Source organism: Alosa sapidissima, chromosome 18, assembly GCF_018492685.1.
Source record: "Alosa sapidissima isolate fAloSap1 chromosome 18, fAloSap1.pri, whole genome shotgun sequence".
In the NCBI taxonomy this organism is placed as follows: Eukaryota; Metazoa; Chordata; class Actinopteri; order Clupeiformes; family Clupeidae; genus Alosa; species Alosa sapidissima.
In genome coordinates, this window is record NC_055974.1 from 11,252,286 (window position 1) to 11,271,543 (window position 19,258).

The 19,258-nt window shown below is 41.3% G+C and overlaps 1 protein-coding gene across 1 annotated transcript; it reads left to right on the forward strand.

Moving 5' to 3' along the window:
* Window positions 1-3,892: 3,892 nt before the first annotated feature.
* gc2 (guanylyl cyclase 2) lies at window positions 3,893-18,431 on the forward strand. Its single transcript, XM_042070642.1, has 18 exons — window positions 3,893-4,646; window positions 5,333-5,634; window positions 6,095-6,449; window positions 6,579-6,663; window positions 6,812-6,908; window positions 7,271-7,399; window positions 7,563-7,643; window positions 7,790-7,966; window positions 8,306-8,462; window positions 9,296-9,445; window positions 11,818-11,966; window positions 12,096-12,259; window positions 12,412-12,601; window positions 14,288-14,462; window positions 14,842-14,940; window positions 15,357-15,451; window positions 15,819-15,889; window positions 16,856-18,431. Exons 1-18 carry the CDS (start codon window positions 3,893-3,895, stop codon window positions 16,974-16,976), a joined length of 3,351 nt encoding a protein of 1,116 aa, XP_041926576.1. The 3' UTR covers window positions 16,977-18,431.
* The last annotated feature ends 827 nt before the right edge of the window (window positions 18,432-19,258 follow it).

Consider the following 19,258-nt stretch of genomic DNA (forward strand, 5'->3'; position numbering starts at 1 on the left):
ATTTGACAACGCTTTTTGGGCACTCGTCGGGCATCCATTTCGGCAGAAATGCGCATGCGCAAGGCTTCACGACACCAATCTTGCTCCAGCAGCGAGATCACAACACATGATTGGCACAATGTCTTCACAACACACCATATGATTGGCTCAATGTATTCACATGTCAACGTTTTGCCTAGGAAGGGGTGGGATATGTGTAGACAACGGCCATACTGGCGTGACAAACTACATGTAGCCCCATGCATTTCTATGGAGTATTTTTTGAGTGCTGTGTCTCCACATTAGAAAGTCTCTGGTTGTACTGCCAAAACAATGTTTACTTTTCCCCAGAGAATTAAGTGTGTCATTGCAGTCACTAACAGACTCACTCTTCTTTTCTCTCCTCTACCATTAAAATAACACATTATAGTTTTAAAAGAGAAAAAGTGGAAATGCATATTTCATATTTATTTCGTCATGTGTGTCTTAATGTAACATGATTTTAAGGTTTGTTTTTGCTTCCTAGTTTACTCTACTAGTCTATTTAATTTCTCATCAAGCCCTAAGAAAAGGCTTTAGAAATAGGCCTACAGCTACCCAAGGCTCACATTGCAGATTAGGTGTATGGTTATTTTTTATAGAACATATTTTTACAGTGGGGCTTTTAATAGGCATAGTTTAGCTATTCTTTATATGGTCTATGTAAGCACTCTATACACTGGCCAAGCTGGGAAATTTCCAGAGAGATGCTGCGTATAAGAACACTCTGTAGTCTGACAGGTAGTTTGTTTAACATGTTTTAAACCCTAAAACATTACATGTTCCATATTCCTGCTGTCAGGTATATGATCTCCCAAACTGCAGCTGTTTTTAGTAGAAGAAATGTATCTTAGATAGATACTTTATTGATCCCCAAGGGGAAATTCAAGGTCTTGAATCTTGACATAGAGTATTACCAAAGTCAAAGTTGTATACTAATTATTCGTTCACTTCCATTGTGTCTTCAACATTTGAACACCTCCTAGAACTACTGTTGTAACAACTTTCGTCAAAAGAAGTAAATTGAGGTATTGCATTTGCATTTGTACTATTATATTTTATTATATACTATTATATTTTGTATAATTTCTAGCAGCTTGTTTAGCCTCATTCAAGATCCACCAATAAATTCGCAGGTCATTTTGTACATTTCCAGACAGTTATATATACTATATTCCAGATGTTATATGTTATATGTACAGCCTATATCATTGCCAGTAAATCTTGGGCTTCATCAGATGGCATTTGTGTTGTATCCTTAATGGGATTACCCCTAAACCATTACAGCCAGATGGGTTGCAACATTATAGGCCTCAGGGGACTGTTTTGGGACATTGTACTGTGTTCAAAAAATCTTTGGCAAAGGTCTCAACATTGGAGTGCATTTGGGTTGGCACAAGTTGACTGTGTCTTGGGGCAAGGAATCAAGGGACCATTCGGGACAGTTTGTCATCCTTTTCACAGGCAATAAATGTGTTGAGGCCAACTTCTCTCTGTCACTTCTCTCTCTCTCTCTCTCTCTCTCTCTCTCTCTCATATTATTCATTTACGTAATGAAATATCTCTAAATTTGGACCACATGCTCCACATTATCAGACTATCACCATTCCATGTGATGACAGCATTTTATTTGCATTCACACATTGGTTGCGCAAAATAAAAACAGCAGAGAGGACATGTTAGCCTCAAGGTCTCTAAGGCCTGACTGTGTTGGCAGGAGGCAGGGATTAATTTAAAAACACTTTCTTTTATGTCCAAGTATTCTTAACCAACTGCATCAGAAAATATTAGCCTTGCCATGTTGTAGTTGACCCCCACAGGACAGGACAAGAGAAAGAGACAGAGAAAGAGCCTGATCAAATAGGACAAAAGAATGACGTATGTTCATTGTAATTTTGTTTGCTTACAACGATTGTGCAAGCCTTACAATGTGAAATCACTGTGTTTGCAGAGAATGTGATGTGGAAAGAGGCTTTGGAATCAGAGCTTGTCATATTCCACAGCCTGTGGACACTGTTAACTTTTATACTGATGGCTAGTGTCTCAATGTCTGTTCAATACTGCCCTCTAGCCGAAAGAAGAGTTACTACACATGCTCTATTTGTTGGGTAGGTCCAGTATTTATATATCTATAACGTTTTGAATTTGGGTTGTGCTAAAAAATATACAAATTGTTCTTAGTGTGCATAACTTCAATAAAGGATGTTTCCCCTTAAATATCTTTCTTGATCCTTATCCGTGGTACCTTGCGTTGGTAAATTGTTAAAGGCTATAGCCGCCGGACTTAATATAATCTGTGGGTCACTCTTCCTAGGTCAATAGTGCTGTCATGCACAGAGGATATGATGTGAAGAGGATTAGGTACACAGAGTGATGCTATGAGGATTCTGCAACTGGGCCTGTGTCCTGCGTTCACCTAAATGGCTGTAGCAGTCCTACCTGTGGAGTCCTCAGTTCTGTATTTCTCAGCCGGAACATTCTTCTCAGTTTTCCTGTGACACCATTTGTGTGCCTGATGTAAAAGGATGTGGTTATGTCTGAGATGTCACCTCTGAGACTGAAGGGACAAGCTAAACGGAACAAATCACCTGTCCAAATGATACCCGTCAATGGTAAGTGTCATTACACTATTTCATAAATGATTTATTACAGATTACACATTTAGGATCAATAGAACATGTTTTTTAAGGATTTATTAAACAGAATTTTAAGGATTTATCTGAACTTTTGGTTTTCTGCTTTCTGTTCATTATTAACACAATGTGCGACTCACATCATCATCAGGGATTTGTAGGAATGAAATTAACTAACAGTGTATCAGAGTGAGGAAGGCTATTTGTTCAAACTGATTTGATAGATGCAGTCCACATACAAAAGTATTGAAGATCGGGTTAAATATTTTCTTTTGAAAGTGTTATGAAATTTGTGATTGGTTTACTCCAACAGATGTTAAAAATCAGTGCTGCTGTTTGAATATAACACACTAAAATATGAAACAGGTGTGACACTGATGTTTTATTAAGCATTCCTCTTAGTTATTCTCTCTGATACGCATGTGCCTAGCAAGGATTATAATAAACTGTTAAAGCTGCAAGACATAGGTAATCCTATTTCAGTTTTCTTTGTAGTTGCAGTTTATATTAGGGCCTCAACAAAATTTGCACCTTGAGTTAACCTTTTCACTAAATGTGTTGTGATGTTTGATACTGTGTATTGTCATTTACTGTGACACTGTACTGGCAGTTATTTAGCCTAGCAATTAGCGCCCTATACATTCAATAGCACAACAGCAAAAGGAACTTAACATCCTGTATTATGTTAAGGGGACAGCCATGGCCTACTGGTTAAGGCTTCTGGCTTGTAACCGAAAGGTTGCCGGTTCAATCCCTGACCCAGTATGAAAAAAGTGGGCGGGGGAAGTGGTTGAGCACTGCTCTCCCATGCCACACCCACGGCTGAAGTGCCCTTGAGCAAGGCACCTAACCCCTCACTGCTCCACGAGTGCCACTATAGCAGGCAGCTTACTGCTCCGGGTTAGTGTGTGCTTCACCTCACTGTGTGCTGTGTGTATTTCACTAATTCATGGATTGGGATAAATGCAGACACCAAATTTCCCTCACGGGATCAAAAGAGTATAAATACTAATACTTAGACAAAAAAAGGTGCTCACCCGTCAGTGGCTTACACTGTAACATGAAATATGCTTACCCATCATTAACATGATGCTCACTCTAGAATAAAAAAATAAACCGTGGAACCTTATTTACTTGTCCCATCACTTTCCCCTTTGTTTTTGCAGTGGCAGAGATATCATTAATGGGACTTTGAGAAGGCAATCCATAGCCTTGTGGTCTCTGTGAGCTGTAGGATTGAGATGCAACACCAGCTCTGTGCCTTCCACAGCAATCCACAAACATGGCCTAAGAGAGAACACCTGACTCCTGACCACCCACTCCCATCGTCCACTCCTCACCTCGAGTGTAAACCTGGGCTTCTGTGGCTCCTGCTCATTCTGGTCAGCCTCGTCCCGTCTAGGTCTCACGCTGCTGCCGTCTTCAGGGTAGGAGTCGTGGGACCTTGGAATTGTGACCCCATATTTGCCAAGACCATGCCAGCTGCTGCTGCCCAGCTCGCGGTCAGTAGGATTAATCAGGACGCCTTGCTTTCGAAGATTGCCACCTTTGACTATGTGATTCTGGAGGAGGATTGTGAGACGTCCCGCGCTCTGGGTCGCTTCCTGCACTATTACACACGGGCCGCAGCCTTCATCGGGCCTGCCAACCCTGGTTACTGGGACGCCGCCTCACTACTGGGCAAAAACTGGGGCAAGGCCATGTTTTCTTGGGCATGTGTGGGGAGTGAGTTGGACGAGCTCCGTAGGCATCCCAACTTTGCCTGCACCGTGCCACTACCCACACTCGTGCTGTTGAGCGTCATGCGCCATTTCCGCTGGGCGCACGTTGGCATCATCTCGTCTGCAGATGATATTTGGGTAGAGACGGCCAGTAAGTTGGCTAATGCCTTGCGCGGACATGGCTTGCCCGTAGGTATTGTCGCATCTGTGGGCAATGACCCTGACAGCATGCGCAAGACCTTGGCCAAGGTCAAGAAAATGGAGGAACTACGGAGTAAGTCCTAAAGTGCAAATAAAGATGAATACTTATAAAGATGGATGAAAGATAAAGACGCATGATGAATATGGATATCTGAATGTAAAACCTGTGCCTGTGGTGTGTGTGTGTGATGTGTGTGTGATGTGCGCGTGCATGTGTGTGTCTGTGTGTGTGTTGTGTGTGTGATGTGTGTGTGTGTGTGTGTGTGTGTGTGTGTGTGTGTGTGTGTGTATGCGTGTATGTGCCTGTGGTGTGTGTGATGTGCGCGTGCATGTGTGTGTCTGTGTATGTGTTGTGTGTGTGATGTGTGTGTGTGTGTGTGTGTGTGTGTGTGTGTGTGTGTGTGTGTGTGTGTGTGTGCGTGCGTGTGTGTGTGCGTGTGTGCGTGTGTGTGCCTGTGCGTGTGTGTGATGTGTGCGTGTGTGTGCCTGTGCGTGTGTGTGTGTATGCGTGTATGTGCCTGTGTGTGATGTGTATGTGATGTGTGGGTGCATGTGTGTGTGTGTGTGTCTATGATGTGTTTGTGCATGTGTGTGTGGTGTGTGTGTGTGTGTGTGTGTGTGTGTGTGTGTGTGTGTGTGTGTGTGTGTGTGTGTGATGTGTTTGTGCATGTGTGTGTGTGTGTGTGTGTGATGTGTACGTGCATGTGTGTGCGTGTACGTGTCTCTCTGTGTGTGTGTGTGTGTGTGTGTACCCTACAGTGGTGGTGCTCTGCATGCACTCTGTCCTGATTGGTGGCCAGGTCCAGAAGCTCGTGCTGGAGACAGCTCACGACATGCGTCTGACCGACGGCTCTCTGATGTTTGTACCCTATGACACGCTGCTCTACAGCCTACCCTACATGGACGTGCCTCATCCCGCACTGCGCAACAACAGCAAACTGCTGCGTGCCTACGACGCAGTGCTGACTATCACCGTGCAATCCCAGCAGCACTCCTTCTATCAAGCCTATCAGCAGGCTGTGGATTCGGGGGAGCTTCCCTCCAACATCAAACCTCAGCAGGTGACTGGGTGGAGGGAACGCATGTGAACATTTGTGGAGAAGACAGTCTGTGATCAGTGTGGCTGGATGGGTCTGTTTAAAGGTGCTATGTGGAATTCTGCAGGATATGAGTTGTCTCGAATGCAGCCACACATCAGTTCTTCACTGAATTTGTGTTGTATTTAAAACACTGGCACATGTGATACAATGTGTATTACAAGAAAATGTGCTTGCTGGTTTGCATGCTCACTTCAGTGGCTGTCTGGACAACACAGTGCACTTAGCCATTTTTGAAATGACGTCAAAACGGTGGTTTCGTCATAGTCTGTTGCTATTTAGGTCATTTGGGAACTTAAAGGTCAGTCAGCCAATTTTAAATAAACAAAAAAAGATCCACATAGCACATTTAACTACATGTGAGATTCTTTCTTGGGAGTATATATGCAAATGCACTGAGTCTGGTCTCTCTCTTTATCCCCAGGTCTCCCCACTGTTTGGGACCATCTATAACTCTATCCTGTACCTGGCCTATACCATGAAACACATGAGGGACTCAGGAAAGCGCATATATGGGGGAAACCTGGTCAGTCATGCTCGCAGCGTGTCTTTCCAGGGTTTCAGTCACCCAGTCCGGAGTAGTACCTCCGGGGCGGGGCTGCTGGACTTTGTGATTCTGGACACAGATGGGCTGTCGTGGGAGCTGCGCCCAACACACAGGGTAGAGATGGAGCTGGACATGGTACGGTATCTGGGCAAGCCCATTCACTTCCCCAACGGAGTGGCCCCTAAGACAGACGCCGGCTGCTGGTTCACACACAGCATCATTTGCTCAGCAGGTACACTAGGGCCAAAATGCAGGGCCTTGCATGAAAAAACAGAAGAGTATAGAGAGTAGGACAGGAATTACTGTATATTTGCTTTGTTTTGCTATATGTTGATCAAAATGGTGATTCTTTCATTGCAAGGTGTGGATCCTTTTGCTGCAGTCATCATGGCAGTGTTCACGTTTCTGGTATTCCTCTGCTTTGCTGGGATCTACTACTTTATTAGGTATACTATTGCATAAGTAAATGGGATTCAAAAACTATCAATACAACAAAACTATATTGCCTTCAGTTTGTCATCAAACAGCACACACATTTACATCAGAAAGTAATAACTGTAAAAAGTGACTTTCATCTTGACTTCTGCCTCCCAGGAGAAAAATTAGTCAAATTAGTTTGGTCAGAGGCCCCAATAGGATCTTGCTGACCCTGGATGATGTTACTTTTATTAACCCATCTCTAAGCAACAAGGTGAGTAGTGATTTGGGAACAGATTGTTTCCTCAACAATATGAGACAAATTAAAAATGTAATTTTCCATGTGACCAGAAAAAGATTTTGACACTTTTTGGGTGGATCCACTGAGCATAACCCAGCATTTATTTATAAATAAATGATACAGATAGATAGATGATACAGTTCAATAGGCCTAATTATGGTTTAATGTACCAGTTAGCTAACTGTGAGAATTTAGGATTTCATGGATATGGAAGTTTGGCGAATAAAAAAAAACATCATAGTAAATCAGAATAAGCTAATATTAAGTGTATTATGTAATTATAATGTGACTATGAAATAATTCTGTGAGTAACCTGTATTGTGACTTGATTTCAGAAATTCAGTATTCAGGATGACAGCAGGGCCAATAGCGTGAGGAAGAGCAGTTCTGACCGAAGCTTAAAGTCGCACTTCTCCTCCCAGTCACCTGCCACATACGAGAACTCCAATGTGGCTGTCTATGAGGTGAGACATGGCGTAAATATAGGAGACCAACACTCACTCATCTGTAAGACCGTCTTACTGCAATACCTCATCTAAAGTGCGGACATTGTGTATTGTAGGATAGTCTCACCGTAGTGAGTGCCTATTTGAGCTGTCATTTACAGTCTGCCACAATATTTTACAGGGCGACTGGGCCTGGCTGAAAAGACTCCCACATGGAGAGTTCAAGACCATTACCCCTGGAACCAGTGATGTGTTTGGGGTGGTACGTTTGTGTCACAGTCTTAATTATTACAGGAATGCTGTCCTGTGTAACTTTGGTTCCATGGCTTTTGTTAGTTCAAGGGCAGCCATTTCCTGGAACTTTAACCTGTGGAACCTTAACTCAAGTCTCTGTTGTGTCTTCCTCAGATGAAGGAGTTAAGACATGAGAATGTCAATTCTTTTCTGGGTTTCTTCCACGACTGTGGAGTCTTTGCCATCATGACAGAGTTCTGCACCCGTGGAAGCCTGGAAGACTTGCTCATCAACGATGATGTTCCACTTGACTGGATGTTCAAATCCTCTCTGATAATGGACCTCATAAAGGTGATACAGTACCCATCAATAGTAGGATCTGAATACTCATTCTGAAGGATCCACAACACCCTCTTTTAACCCAATGATTTAAAGCTAAAATGTTTATCAAAGTCCCAACAGAAAAACAGAACAGTCAAGTTCTTTCCTTGCTTCTGGATGACTTGTGCTTTATTACAACATGTTTTATTTCATTTGATTTATATACTGAAATTGAATCTGACTTAATGGATGATCTGTTAAGACTGTGGGCGGTCTAACATTTTATTTTATGTGAATTATATAGTGCTTTACATGCTCAGAACATTTGAAACCCAATAAAAAATGCAATTCCTTTTTGCTATGTAACAGGGCATGAAGTATTTACACCACAAGAATGTTTGTCACGGCCGACTAAAGTCAAGGAACTGCCTTGTTGATGGACACTTTGTACTTAAAGTCACAGACTATGGCTACAAAGAGGTGTTGGAGGCACAGAAGTTCCCTTATGAAGAACCACCTGCTGAGGGTAAGGATTCAGTTTCTTTGCGCTTCAGAGAACAATACCTCTCAGTATTGGACAGGTCATGTGTAAGAAAATGAAACATGGTCGTTCAAAATGCTTGTTCAAATAAAAAGGCGCACAAAGACTTTTTGATGTATGATAACATCATCAGAGTTCACTGACTCCTGACTGCACCTTTTTGATTCAACAAGCATGTGCTTGTGTGTGTGTTCTCCAGTATTTCCTTTTCTTACACAAGGACATGCAGTATGTGATGAGATTTGGGAATGGCCATCATATGGTGAAATGCACTGTTTCAACCCTCTCTAGTTCACCTCTCTGGTTTTCCCAGACTCATTTAGTCCCTAAATGTGTCTGGGAAAACCACATGGTGAAATTTCACCAACTTAAGATTCTGATACCATCCTAGCAACTTTCTGGACACTGTCCCCTAGCAAAATCCTGGATACCATCCTCACAAAATCCTGGATGTTGCTAGGATCGTATCAGAATCATAAGTTGGTGAAATTTCACCATGTGGTTTTCCCAGACACATTTAGAGACAGTGGTAGCATAGTGGTTAAGGAGCTGCTGCCAGAAAAGTTGTGGGATCAGTTCCCAGCTTCCACCATTGTGCCCTTGGGCAAGGCACTTAACCCTGAGTTGCTCCAGGGACAATGGCCCTTGTAATATAATTGACATACGTAAGTCGCTTTGGCTAAAAGCGTCTGCTAAATGAATAAATGTAAACGTAAATGATCACATATCTAGCGGTAAAGTTTGACCATGGCCGTGCTTGACTTGCGTGCATTTGTATGATAGCCTGCATTTGCTTTATGTTTGTATTTGACACACAGACCTTCTTTGGACTGCTCCTGAGATCCTACGGGGTCCCTCTCCAGGCCATCATGGCAGTTTCCCAGGCGACGTGTACAGCTTTGCCATCATAACACAGGAAGTAGTGATGCGTGGACTGCCATACTGCATGTTGGAGCTATCTGCTGAAGGTATTGTGTGTGTGGGGCTGGTGGGAGGGAGGTGGTCATTTGTGTATAATGATAATGTAGATTCAAAAATGAGAGTGAAAATCAGATGTATAGCCTGTACTAGAAGCCAGCCCGAATTTAACCCTGCCCACAAAATTTGAGGTTGGGGAATTCAGTCTGGACTTGTTCCATTGAGAAGCTTCAGTGAAAACTTGAGAACTGTGCGGACCAATCAAATTGTCTGGGCGGGCTTTATACGATAAATTTAGGTTTTAAACCAACTGCCTAAAAATTTAACTACAGACAGGCCCAAGACTCTTCCTCTTATTTACAGTAGACACACACACTTGAAGACAGTTTAATCTGTAAGTAAACTTATTTATTTGATGTAGAATCTTAATGAGATATCAATGTATTACATCATAACAGTGGTAATGCATAATAAGTATATATACTCTTTTGATCCTGTGAGGGAAATTTATGTAATGTAATAATTATGTAATAATTTAGGTCAGGCATCTGAGCAGTTGAAGGACAATAGATGTTGCTTGACAGTAGATGTTTCTTGGCTGTCTACAAAGCTGTCCTGCTTCCCATGCACTACCCAACTGTTCACGTTCACAAAGCCCATCCACCCTGGAACATTAACAAGATATTGATTAAAAAAGACAGTAATTATAATTCTCATTATAATTATTTATAGTTATTGTCAATTGTTTTTATATTTGGTTTGGTGCCAATTGAATGCTATGGTTGGTCACCCAACGTTGATGACATTTGACAAAGATTATTTTAGGCTTGCTAATTAGAGGTGTTCCCATGATCATTTGCTAGGTCAAGCAATCAGTTGGGAAATGGTAACTGGAGCCAGCCTATGACAACAACAACAACAACACTTGAGTCAAACATGCAGCAACATTCAACATATTTTCTCAATATCAGCATCAGTTACAGTTTAAGGACATTTAATAACAATGACAGATTTCCATCGAAAATATTTAACTTGGTATAACCAAAAAACGTTTTACTTACAGTATATGATGGGCATGTTGCTGCAAAGCACAGGACCATCTTGCTCAGTCATTTCCTGCCACAACAACAACATTTGAGTCAAACAGGCAGCGACATTCGTCATTGACTAATTTTTATCAATGTCAGTGTCAATTTACATTAATAACTGACAATTGACATTAATAACAGTGGCAAAGTGCCGGTTTTCTGTTTATGGATTGAGCCTAGTCCCACACTAAGACAACTTCAATGAAGATCTCCATTGAAAATATAACTAATAACTGAATAACTAAAAACATTTACTTACAGTATGGGCATGTTGCTGCAAAGCATAGGACCATCTTGCTCCACCATTTCCCGCCACATTGGGCCATAGGCCACAACCCAACCTGTTAGAAAAGGTTTGAAAATGATTAACTGTGGGCATGAATAAGCAGTTTATGTTGAATGCTACTGTATGCCCATAAAAGCTAACGCTAAGCTCTGGATGTAAGTTTGTAGTTTGAAATCTATGCTGTTTGCATTCTTACTTACTGGTTCAGCAGGCTGAAGATCCTCTCCGTCCTGAGTGTCCTCCATGTTTAGGTCATCCGTGTTGTTTTGTCCCCAGCCTCTCTGGAGCACCCAGTGTGGCTTGCGCCTCATTTGAAAAGCTTGTTGAGAAGACTTCAGTCTTTCCTTGAGTTCTGCAGGAGCTCCATCTTCCTGCACCCTTCTCTCAGCAGTGTCCACATTAGCCGTTTTAAAGTTAGCTGAGTGCTGTCTCTTGGTCAACCTGGTGTTCAGCCCAGATGACATTTGTTCTTCAGGTTTCTCTCTTTCTCAGACTTGATCTTGGCCATGGCGAAGTTGCAACAGATCCTATAATTCTTGGTCCTCTGTCGTGTTCTCCTTGGTCTGAGCCAGTCTCGCATGTTGTCGGAAAAATGTTTACAGAGGCATTTTCCCCCTGTATCAGTTGAAATTCCACATACAGTAATCACGTCCCAAAACTAAAATCAGACTAAAATTCTGAATAGAATTGAGTTTACATTTAACAGACACTGTCATCCAAAGTGACTTACAGTACATATGTCAGCTATATTACAAGGGATCACATTGTCCTTGGAACAAGTTGGGGTTAAGCAGGGTTGTGCACAATTCAAATTGCAATTCTGCTTCCTGTTTGCTACCTCAATTGAAATGCAAGTGAAATTCAAGAATTGAATTGGAATTTAAGAGCCAGTTTCAATTCAATTCTGGAATTTTGCACAAGTCTAGGGTTAAGTGCCTTACTCAAGGGCACAACGGTGGAAGCCGGGAATTGAACTACTTCCCAGGCTACTGCCCAGCTCCTTAACCACTACAACCCCTCCCCCCCCCCCCCCCCCCGTCTTCTGCAGATATCGTTGAGAGGATCCGGAGGCCTCCGCCACTGTGCCGGCCTGAAGTGACCAGTGGATACGCCCCTGTGGAGTGTATCCAGTTAATGAAACAATGCTGGTCTGAGGAACCTGATAAACGACCAACCTTTGGGCAGGTATTTGATCAGGTAAAGATGAGGGTTATTGCTTGCTTTTTTCCCAATCAATCTGGATAGTTTATACTTGTTTACACTCACATTTCTGTAACTAATGTTTTCAAACTCTCTTTATGTCTATGTCTGTCCATACATGTGAAGTTTAAGAACATAAACAAAGGAAAAAAGACAAATATAATAGACTCCATGTTGAGGATGCTGGAGCAGTATTCCTCTAACCTGGAAGAACTTATTAGAGACAGGACTGCGGAATTGGAGGTTGAAAAACTGAAGACAGAGAAACTTCTGACTCAGATGCTTCCTCCGTGAGTTTCAAACGTAAACATGCACAAGCACAACCACAAGTGTGCACTTACACAAACACACATACACACACACACACGCACACACACACGCACACACACACACACACATACATACCTTCATAAGCCCTCATAATTGTCTCCCAAATGTGCAGGTCAGTGGCAGAGTCCTTGAAGCTGGGCTATGTGGAACCTGAGCACTTTGACAGTGTGTCTGTATACTTCAGTGACATTGTGGGTTTCACAACCATCTCAGCCAACCTTGAGCCGATTGAGGTGGTGGAAGTTCTCAACGATCTCTACTCGCTGTTTGATGCTGTCATTGCCAATCATGACGTCTATAAAGTAATACAGTTTACTCTTTCACAGACACATTCTACAGTGGAAATTCATATAAATTGTAGTACATTCACCGCCATTTCAATCAAAGTTGGGACACAGTATGTTATATAATTCTATGATTTCCAAAGCATGCAACCCTATATTTAATTGAGAATAGTGCAAAGACAGCATATCAGTTGTTTTTTAAAATATATGGTTGTTTTGAGTTCGATGCCAGCAACATGTTTCACAAAAGTAGGAACAGGGGCACGTTTACCACTGTGTTGAATCACTTTGTCTTTTAATAATTAATAACAGCCTCAACACTGTCTCAAAAAAGTTGGGACTGGGGCATGTTGAAGACTGTGTTGCTCCACCTCTTCTAACAACAGTCTGTTTGGGAACTGAGGAGACCTGTTGCTGGGGTTTTAAGAATTGAACAGTGCCACATTCTTGCCTAATAGGATTTCAACTGCTCAACAGTCCAGGATCTTCTTTTTCGTGTTTTTCAATTCATGATGTAGCAAAAGTGTTAGGTCTGTACTGCAGGCAGTCAATTTTAGCACCTGGATTTACCTACTATGGAGCCATATTGTTGCAGTATGTGCTTAAGCATTGTTTTCTTTCAAATGTTCAAGGCCTTCATTGAAAAAGATGTTGTCTTGATGAAAGCATACATTGCTCAAAACCTGAATATATCATCATAGATGCTGACTGTTGAACTGTGCGCAAAAAACAGGTTGGAATCCAACCGTAGGATGGTTCTTCTCCTCTGTAGCCTGGAGGATGCAGACTCCATCATTTCCAATGTCAAATTTTGATTGGTCTAACCACAGGACAGTTCTCCACTTTGCATCGCTCCATCTTAAATTAGCTCAGGCCGAGGTAAGACTGCGGCATTTCATAACATTCTTCTTTGCATGGTAGAGTTTTAACCAGCACTTGTGGATGGAATGTCAAACTGTGTTCATAGACAATGACAATGGATATTGGAACTTTTCCTGAACCCACACAATGGTATTCATCACAAAATCAGGTCTGTTTTTAATACAATGCCATCTGTGGTCTCCAATATCACAACCATCCAATATTGTTTTATCAACTCATCAGTTTCATACAGCAATTTTCTCAGGATTCTAGAAATATTTTGGTGATATTATGTACTATAGGTGATGAAATCCCCAAATTCTTTAAAGTTATGTTGAGAAACATTATTCTTGTATTGTTGCACACACTTTTCAACAGAGTGATGAATACCTCCACATCTTTACTTCGGAGGGACTCTGCCTCTCTGGGATGCTCTTTTTGCCAGTTGCCAGTTGACCTAATTATTAGTTGTTAAATGTTCTTCCTTGTTTTCTTTAGCATTACACAACTTTTCCAGCCTTTGTTGCCCCTGTCCCCATTATTGACACGTGTTGCTGGTATCAAATGTAAAATTACCATATATTTTTTCATAAAATAGTCAAATTGGTCAGTTTCAACATTTGATTTGTGGTCTATGTTCGATTACATGTAAATATGGGTTGATGTGATTTGCAGATCATCACGCTCTGTTACACCTCACACAGCGTCCTGACTTTGTTTGGAAACAAGGTTGTAAGACAAAATAATCATAGAACCTGTTCATGTAGCCTACTTCTGAACTCTGCTATGGGTAACTTGTTAGCTCTTCAATTTCCCTGTTCTCTGTCCATCTCTCTGTCTTAGGTGGAGACCATTGGTGACGCCTACATGGTATCATCAGGATGCCCAGTGCCAAATGGGAACCGCCACGCTGCAGAAATAGCCAATATGGCGCTGGACATCCTGAGTGCGGTGGATACCTTCAAGATGAAGCATATGCCAGAGGTGCCTTTGAGGATACGCATCGGCATACACACAGGTAGGCCTACGCCTCTCAGGACCACGAATACAACTTTTTACTCAAGGAGTAAGAGACAGACTAACAAAACATTGCATGAGTTTTTCACTAACCGTTTGTAATCACATGTATGTGCTTGTGTTTATCTACTGTATAAAGGGACAGACTAACAAAACATTGCATGAGTTGTTGACTAACTGTTTGTAGTCACATGCATGTGTTTGTGTTTATCTATGAAGGGACAGACTAACAAAACATTGCATGAGTTTTAGACTAACAATTTGTATGTATGTGTTTGTGTTCAGCTATGAACGGACAAACAAAACATTGCATGAGTTTTGGACTAACCGTTTGTAATCACATGTATGTGTTTGTGTTTATCTATGTGTCACATCCACAGGTTCATGTGTGGCTGGAGTTGTGGGCTTAACAATGCCGAGGTACTGCCTGTTTGGAGACACCATCACCACTGCCTCCAGAATGGAATCAACCGGAATGCGTTAGTAGCATATCATAATTGCAAACTAATATATCAATTTGTGATTGTATAACATAAATCTTAATAACATAATAACAAATAACAAGTTTTCATTAATACACAGCAAACCAAATCGCTATTAGGGACAATATATCCCTTGGTCACTCTTGAAAAATGAATTCCTAATTCCTTTAAACAAAGCATGATAGATAGGATAGGTACTTTATTGTCTCCTTGGGTATCAATTTTTTTCACAGTGAGTAAAACATGTCAAGTCTGTACCATGTAAGTGACCAAGAGGTCCGTGATCTGACCTCCTGTGACCAACCAGTAGCTCTTCTGAGAACCACATGCATCTATGGACACGCAGGCGTTCTTGAACATGAACAAATGAGCGAATGTACAGATGCGCATGACACCTGCTCTTATTTTTGCAGCCCACCGAATCCATATTCACAGCAGCACAGTTCAGATCCTCCTGAGTTTAAAGCAAGGCTACAAGGTGGAGTTAAGAGGCAAGGTAGAATTAAAGGTATGATTGGGCCGTCAAGGTCAGTGTCCATCTGTTGTACATGCACAGGAATTAAGTATTGCTTATTTAAAAAGTTGGTGTATTATCATTGGGTCCATCATTGAAACCATGGTACATACTCTATATGAATTGAGGTCCAAATCATACTAGCAGGAAAATAACAATGACAGTATTCCAAGTGGCATGTACCACTCTCCTCTCTGTGTTAAATGATATAACCTACTGTAAGACGCCTTGACAATTTGTTCAACTGTTTGCGGTGAAACATTACATTTATTCTGGCTCAAAGATTCTCATACATTACCAGAATGTGATAGTTGGGCCTACCATCCTTCCACCTCTCATAAGAACAAATTCTTCTCTGCAGAACAAGATACCGGAAGAGACGTACTGGCTGATTGGAAAGGATGGCTTCACCAAACCTCTCCCTGGAACAGGGCAAGCAGTTCCTCAGTCTAAAATATGTTATAGTTTTACATACATCTCTTCCGGATTCCATAGTACAAATCCATGATGTACTCTAGAAAGTGTCATGGATTTTCAGTCTGGATTAGATTATTAAAATAAGATAAGAAATACTTTATTCATCCCGAGAGGATTTCATTGTCTCAACACACACACACACACACACGCACACACACGCACGCACGCACGCACACACACAAAGATCAAATGAATGCAACTGCTATTGATGTTACTATACACCATCTTATTTTGAATGTTTGTTCTTTATTTCATGTCAACTGGTCAAACTGAAGTATTTGTGAATAGCCACATTTATGTCACAAAATTGCGTGACGTGTCATTATGCTGAGAAATATTGCATCTATTTTGTATTTCTTGTATGGTTTACATCACAACAGGCTGACTAATAGGAGTTTGCAGCATCCAAATCACCATGGACAAAAAAAATATTATTTGAGAACTCATCTCATTAGCGTGTAGATGTGGGATTCCTTTTTGACATAGGGCAATTCCATGCAAAACTGTCACGTCCATAATATAATAATGCCACGGCCCACTGGTTAGCGCTCTGGACTTGTAACCCCTCACTGCTCCCCGAGCGCCGCCGTTGAAGCAGGCAGCTCACTGCGCCGGTATTAGTGTGTGCTTCACCTCACTGTGTGTTCACTGTGTGCTGTTTGTGTTTCACTAATTCACTGATTGGGTTAAATGCAGAGACCAAATTTCCCTCACGGGATCAAAAATGTATATATACTTATACTTATACTTATACTATACTTAACTAAATACCATGGCATTGTGTTGGCGTTATGGATGTGACAGTTTTGCGCGGAATTGCCCCATATTGGTATATGATACATTCCATTTGCAGCCATAACACGTAAGATAAGACTGTTATAACAGCTATGTCCCCTCAACTTGGATTTTGTCTTTTCACAGAACTGGCCAGAAGGATTTGAAGCTGCTTCTCCATAAAGCGGTCAGGAAGATCTCCACTGTGCGTCAGGTGGCTCTACTTGGCATGATGGATGAAGGCAATGTAATGATGCACCACCACTAACGCCCGTTCCACCACGTTGGTTGCTGGACCGTTTCACCTCTATCGGGAGGATTATGACTGGAATGCTGAGTTGGAATACAGGCATTCCATTCCATGAACACTTAAGAACAAGTCCACACAGGATCTAAGGTTGACAGTTTTCTTGGCTGGTCAGATTTTGTTTCATTGTCATGCTCTAATGTTATAGGCGGGAAATCTGGGGGAAAGGCTGGTATAATGTTGTTGGACATGGCAAGATTAAAGAAGAACTCAAAAAACACACATTCATTGTTGTGAACATCTCTGTTCACAACAATGTCTCTCTGAGATGTCTGAGAGAGCCGACAGTCCAGCAATGTGCAAGGAGATTAGCGGCTGGTTTTCAAATATGGAACACCTTTGGAGGCGACGTCACAAGAGCAGCTAAAATTACCCTGTGGGATTTGATGACTCAGCAATGGGTGGATCAGATTTGTCGGGACGACCAATCAGAGAGGGTCAGATAAGGAAGACCAATGAGAGAGAGAGGTTTTGTTCAATGCTCATAATGCACCTAACTCCTGTGGGTTTAGTTCTTATTCCTCTTAATATTATTTTTCTACATTTCACTTTTTGTCACTGGTATACAGTGCCGGTCAACATCATTCCTGGTGTATGAAGACTCAGATCAAAGCCACAACAGTCTCTCTCTCTCCCTCTCTCTCTCTCTGTCTTTTTTTTCTCTCTCTGTCTTTTTCTCTCTCTCTCTCTTTCTCTCTCTTTTTCACTCTTTCACATACTGCATGGAGTCTACAGAGAGAAAACAGAGAAGCACTGGGGGTCTTCTCATTTGGTACAGAGGCATCACACCAGAAACTAGTGATTTGTGCAGTGCCTAAGTGATTCTTTGTGTGACTTTTTGTCGTTCTTAAATAGTGTGTCTATATACTGCATATGTTCAATAACGTCAACTTTGACTGACACTTCCTGCCTTGAATGGCACCAAATATTATCTCTGTTATAATTATGGTTATATTTCTCATATTTTTAAAAAGTTAGTGATAGCCCTATATACAAATCATCCAATGAATTGAGAGTATGGCCCTTATCTTCTGTAAATTTGATTACTTTAATTTTCGGTGTTATTTTCATTGATGCATAAATGAAATGGGTAACGATGGCCACGGTCAAATGTCAAAGTAGAAACTAAGTCTATTTCATAATCCAACAAGGGCATGGATGAGCAACAATGGGGCTACATGAGCATTCATACCAGTCCATTTTCTGGTATATTTTAACACAATCCCGTTACTTGATGGAATAGATTTTTTTAAATGTAGGAAAATGTAGATGCACATTTTGGACCCCAAATGTTGCTACCTATATAAAATAAGTACACTGTTCATAATAATAAACTGTTAATATCGTCAATAATTTTTTTTTGTTTTCCGTTCATGTGAATGGCGAACGTCAAATTGGCGTTTTGTATTACTGCAACATTTCAGGTGATAAATACTGCCCTCTAGTGGTCAATAAAGGATGATGCAGCAGATGGTGACCTAAATGCCTTGTGGATTATCTGGCACTGGGAGTCCATAAGAAGGACATGGCAGCCCAAGGAGATCACCCTTAACCTGATTACTGAATGGTCTAAAACCTGCCTACAAAAACAAACAGGTTAATAATTTAACTTCAGTGAACGTTTCAGAAAATCTTCATTTTGTTAGCAAATCATGTAGGCCAAGGCATTCACAGTTGAGTACTTCTACAGATGAAGTACCAAAATCACCCATTTGATAATTTCGCTAATGCCATGCATGAAATCAGTCTGTCCTCAAAACTGAAATATTTCAGTTGTTGTAGTTCATGGCCCGACGTGAAACAAGCATATTTCCTTGTTAAAGGAAAGGTTGTGGGTGCACAATCTGCACATATGATACAGTATTTTCTGCAGATCAACCGGAGACACTAGTACAGTGGGATCTTTGTGTGTAGTTTGCCATCTTGCCTCTTGAGGGAGTGGGAGTGTTATAAAAGTGGACAGCTTCCACTCAATCAAAGTTCACTTCAAAACGTCAGCTGGTAACAGAGCTTATAAGAGAATCCCAGAGGCTCATCATTTCTCAGATAATGTTTTTAGTGACAGCTGTTAAAATTACAATATGAATAATAATAGAATAAAATAAGTATTTTGATAAAGCAATGCATACATCATTGCATGATATTTCCCATAGGTTATGCAGAACTCATGCCAGTGGCAAAAATGCTGACACATAGCTCTAAAGCGATGACCTGTCATATTCTAACATGTTATCTCAGAGATT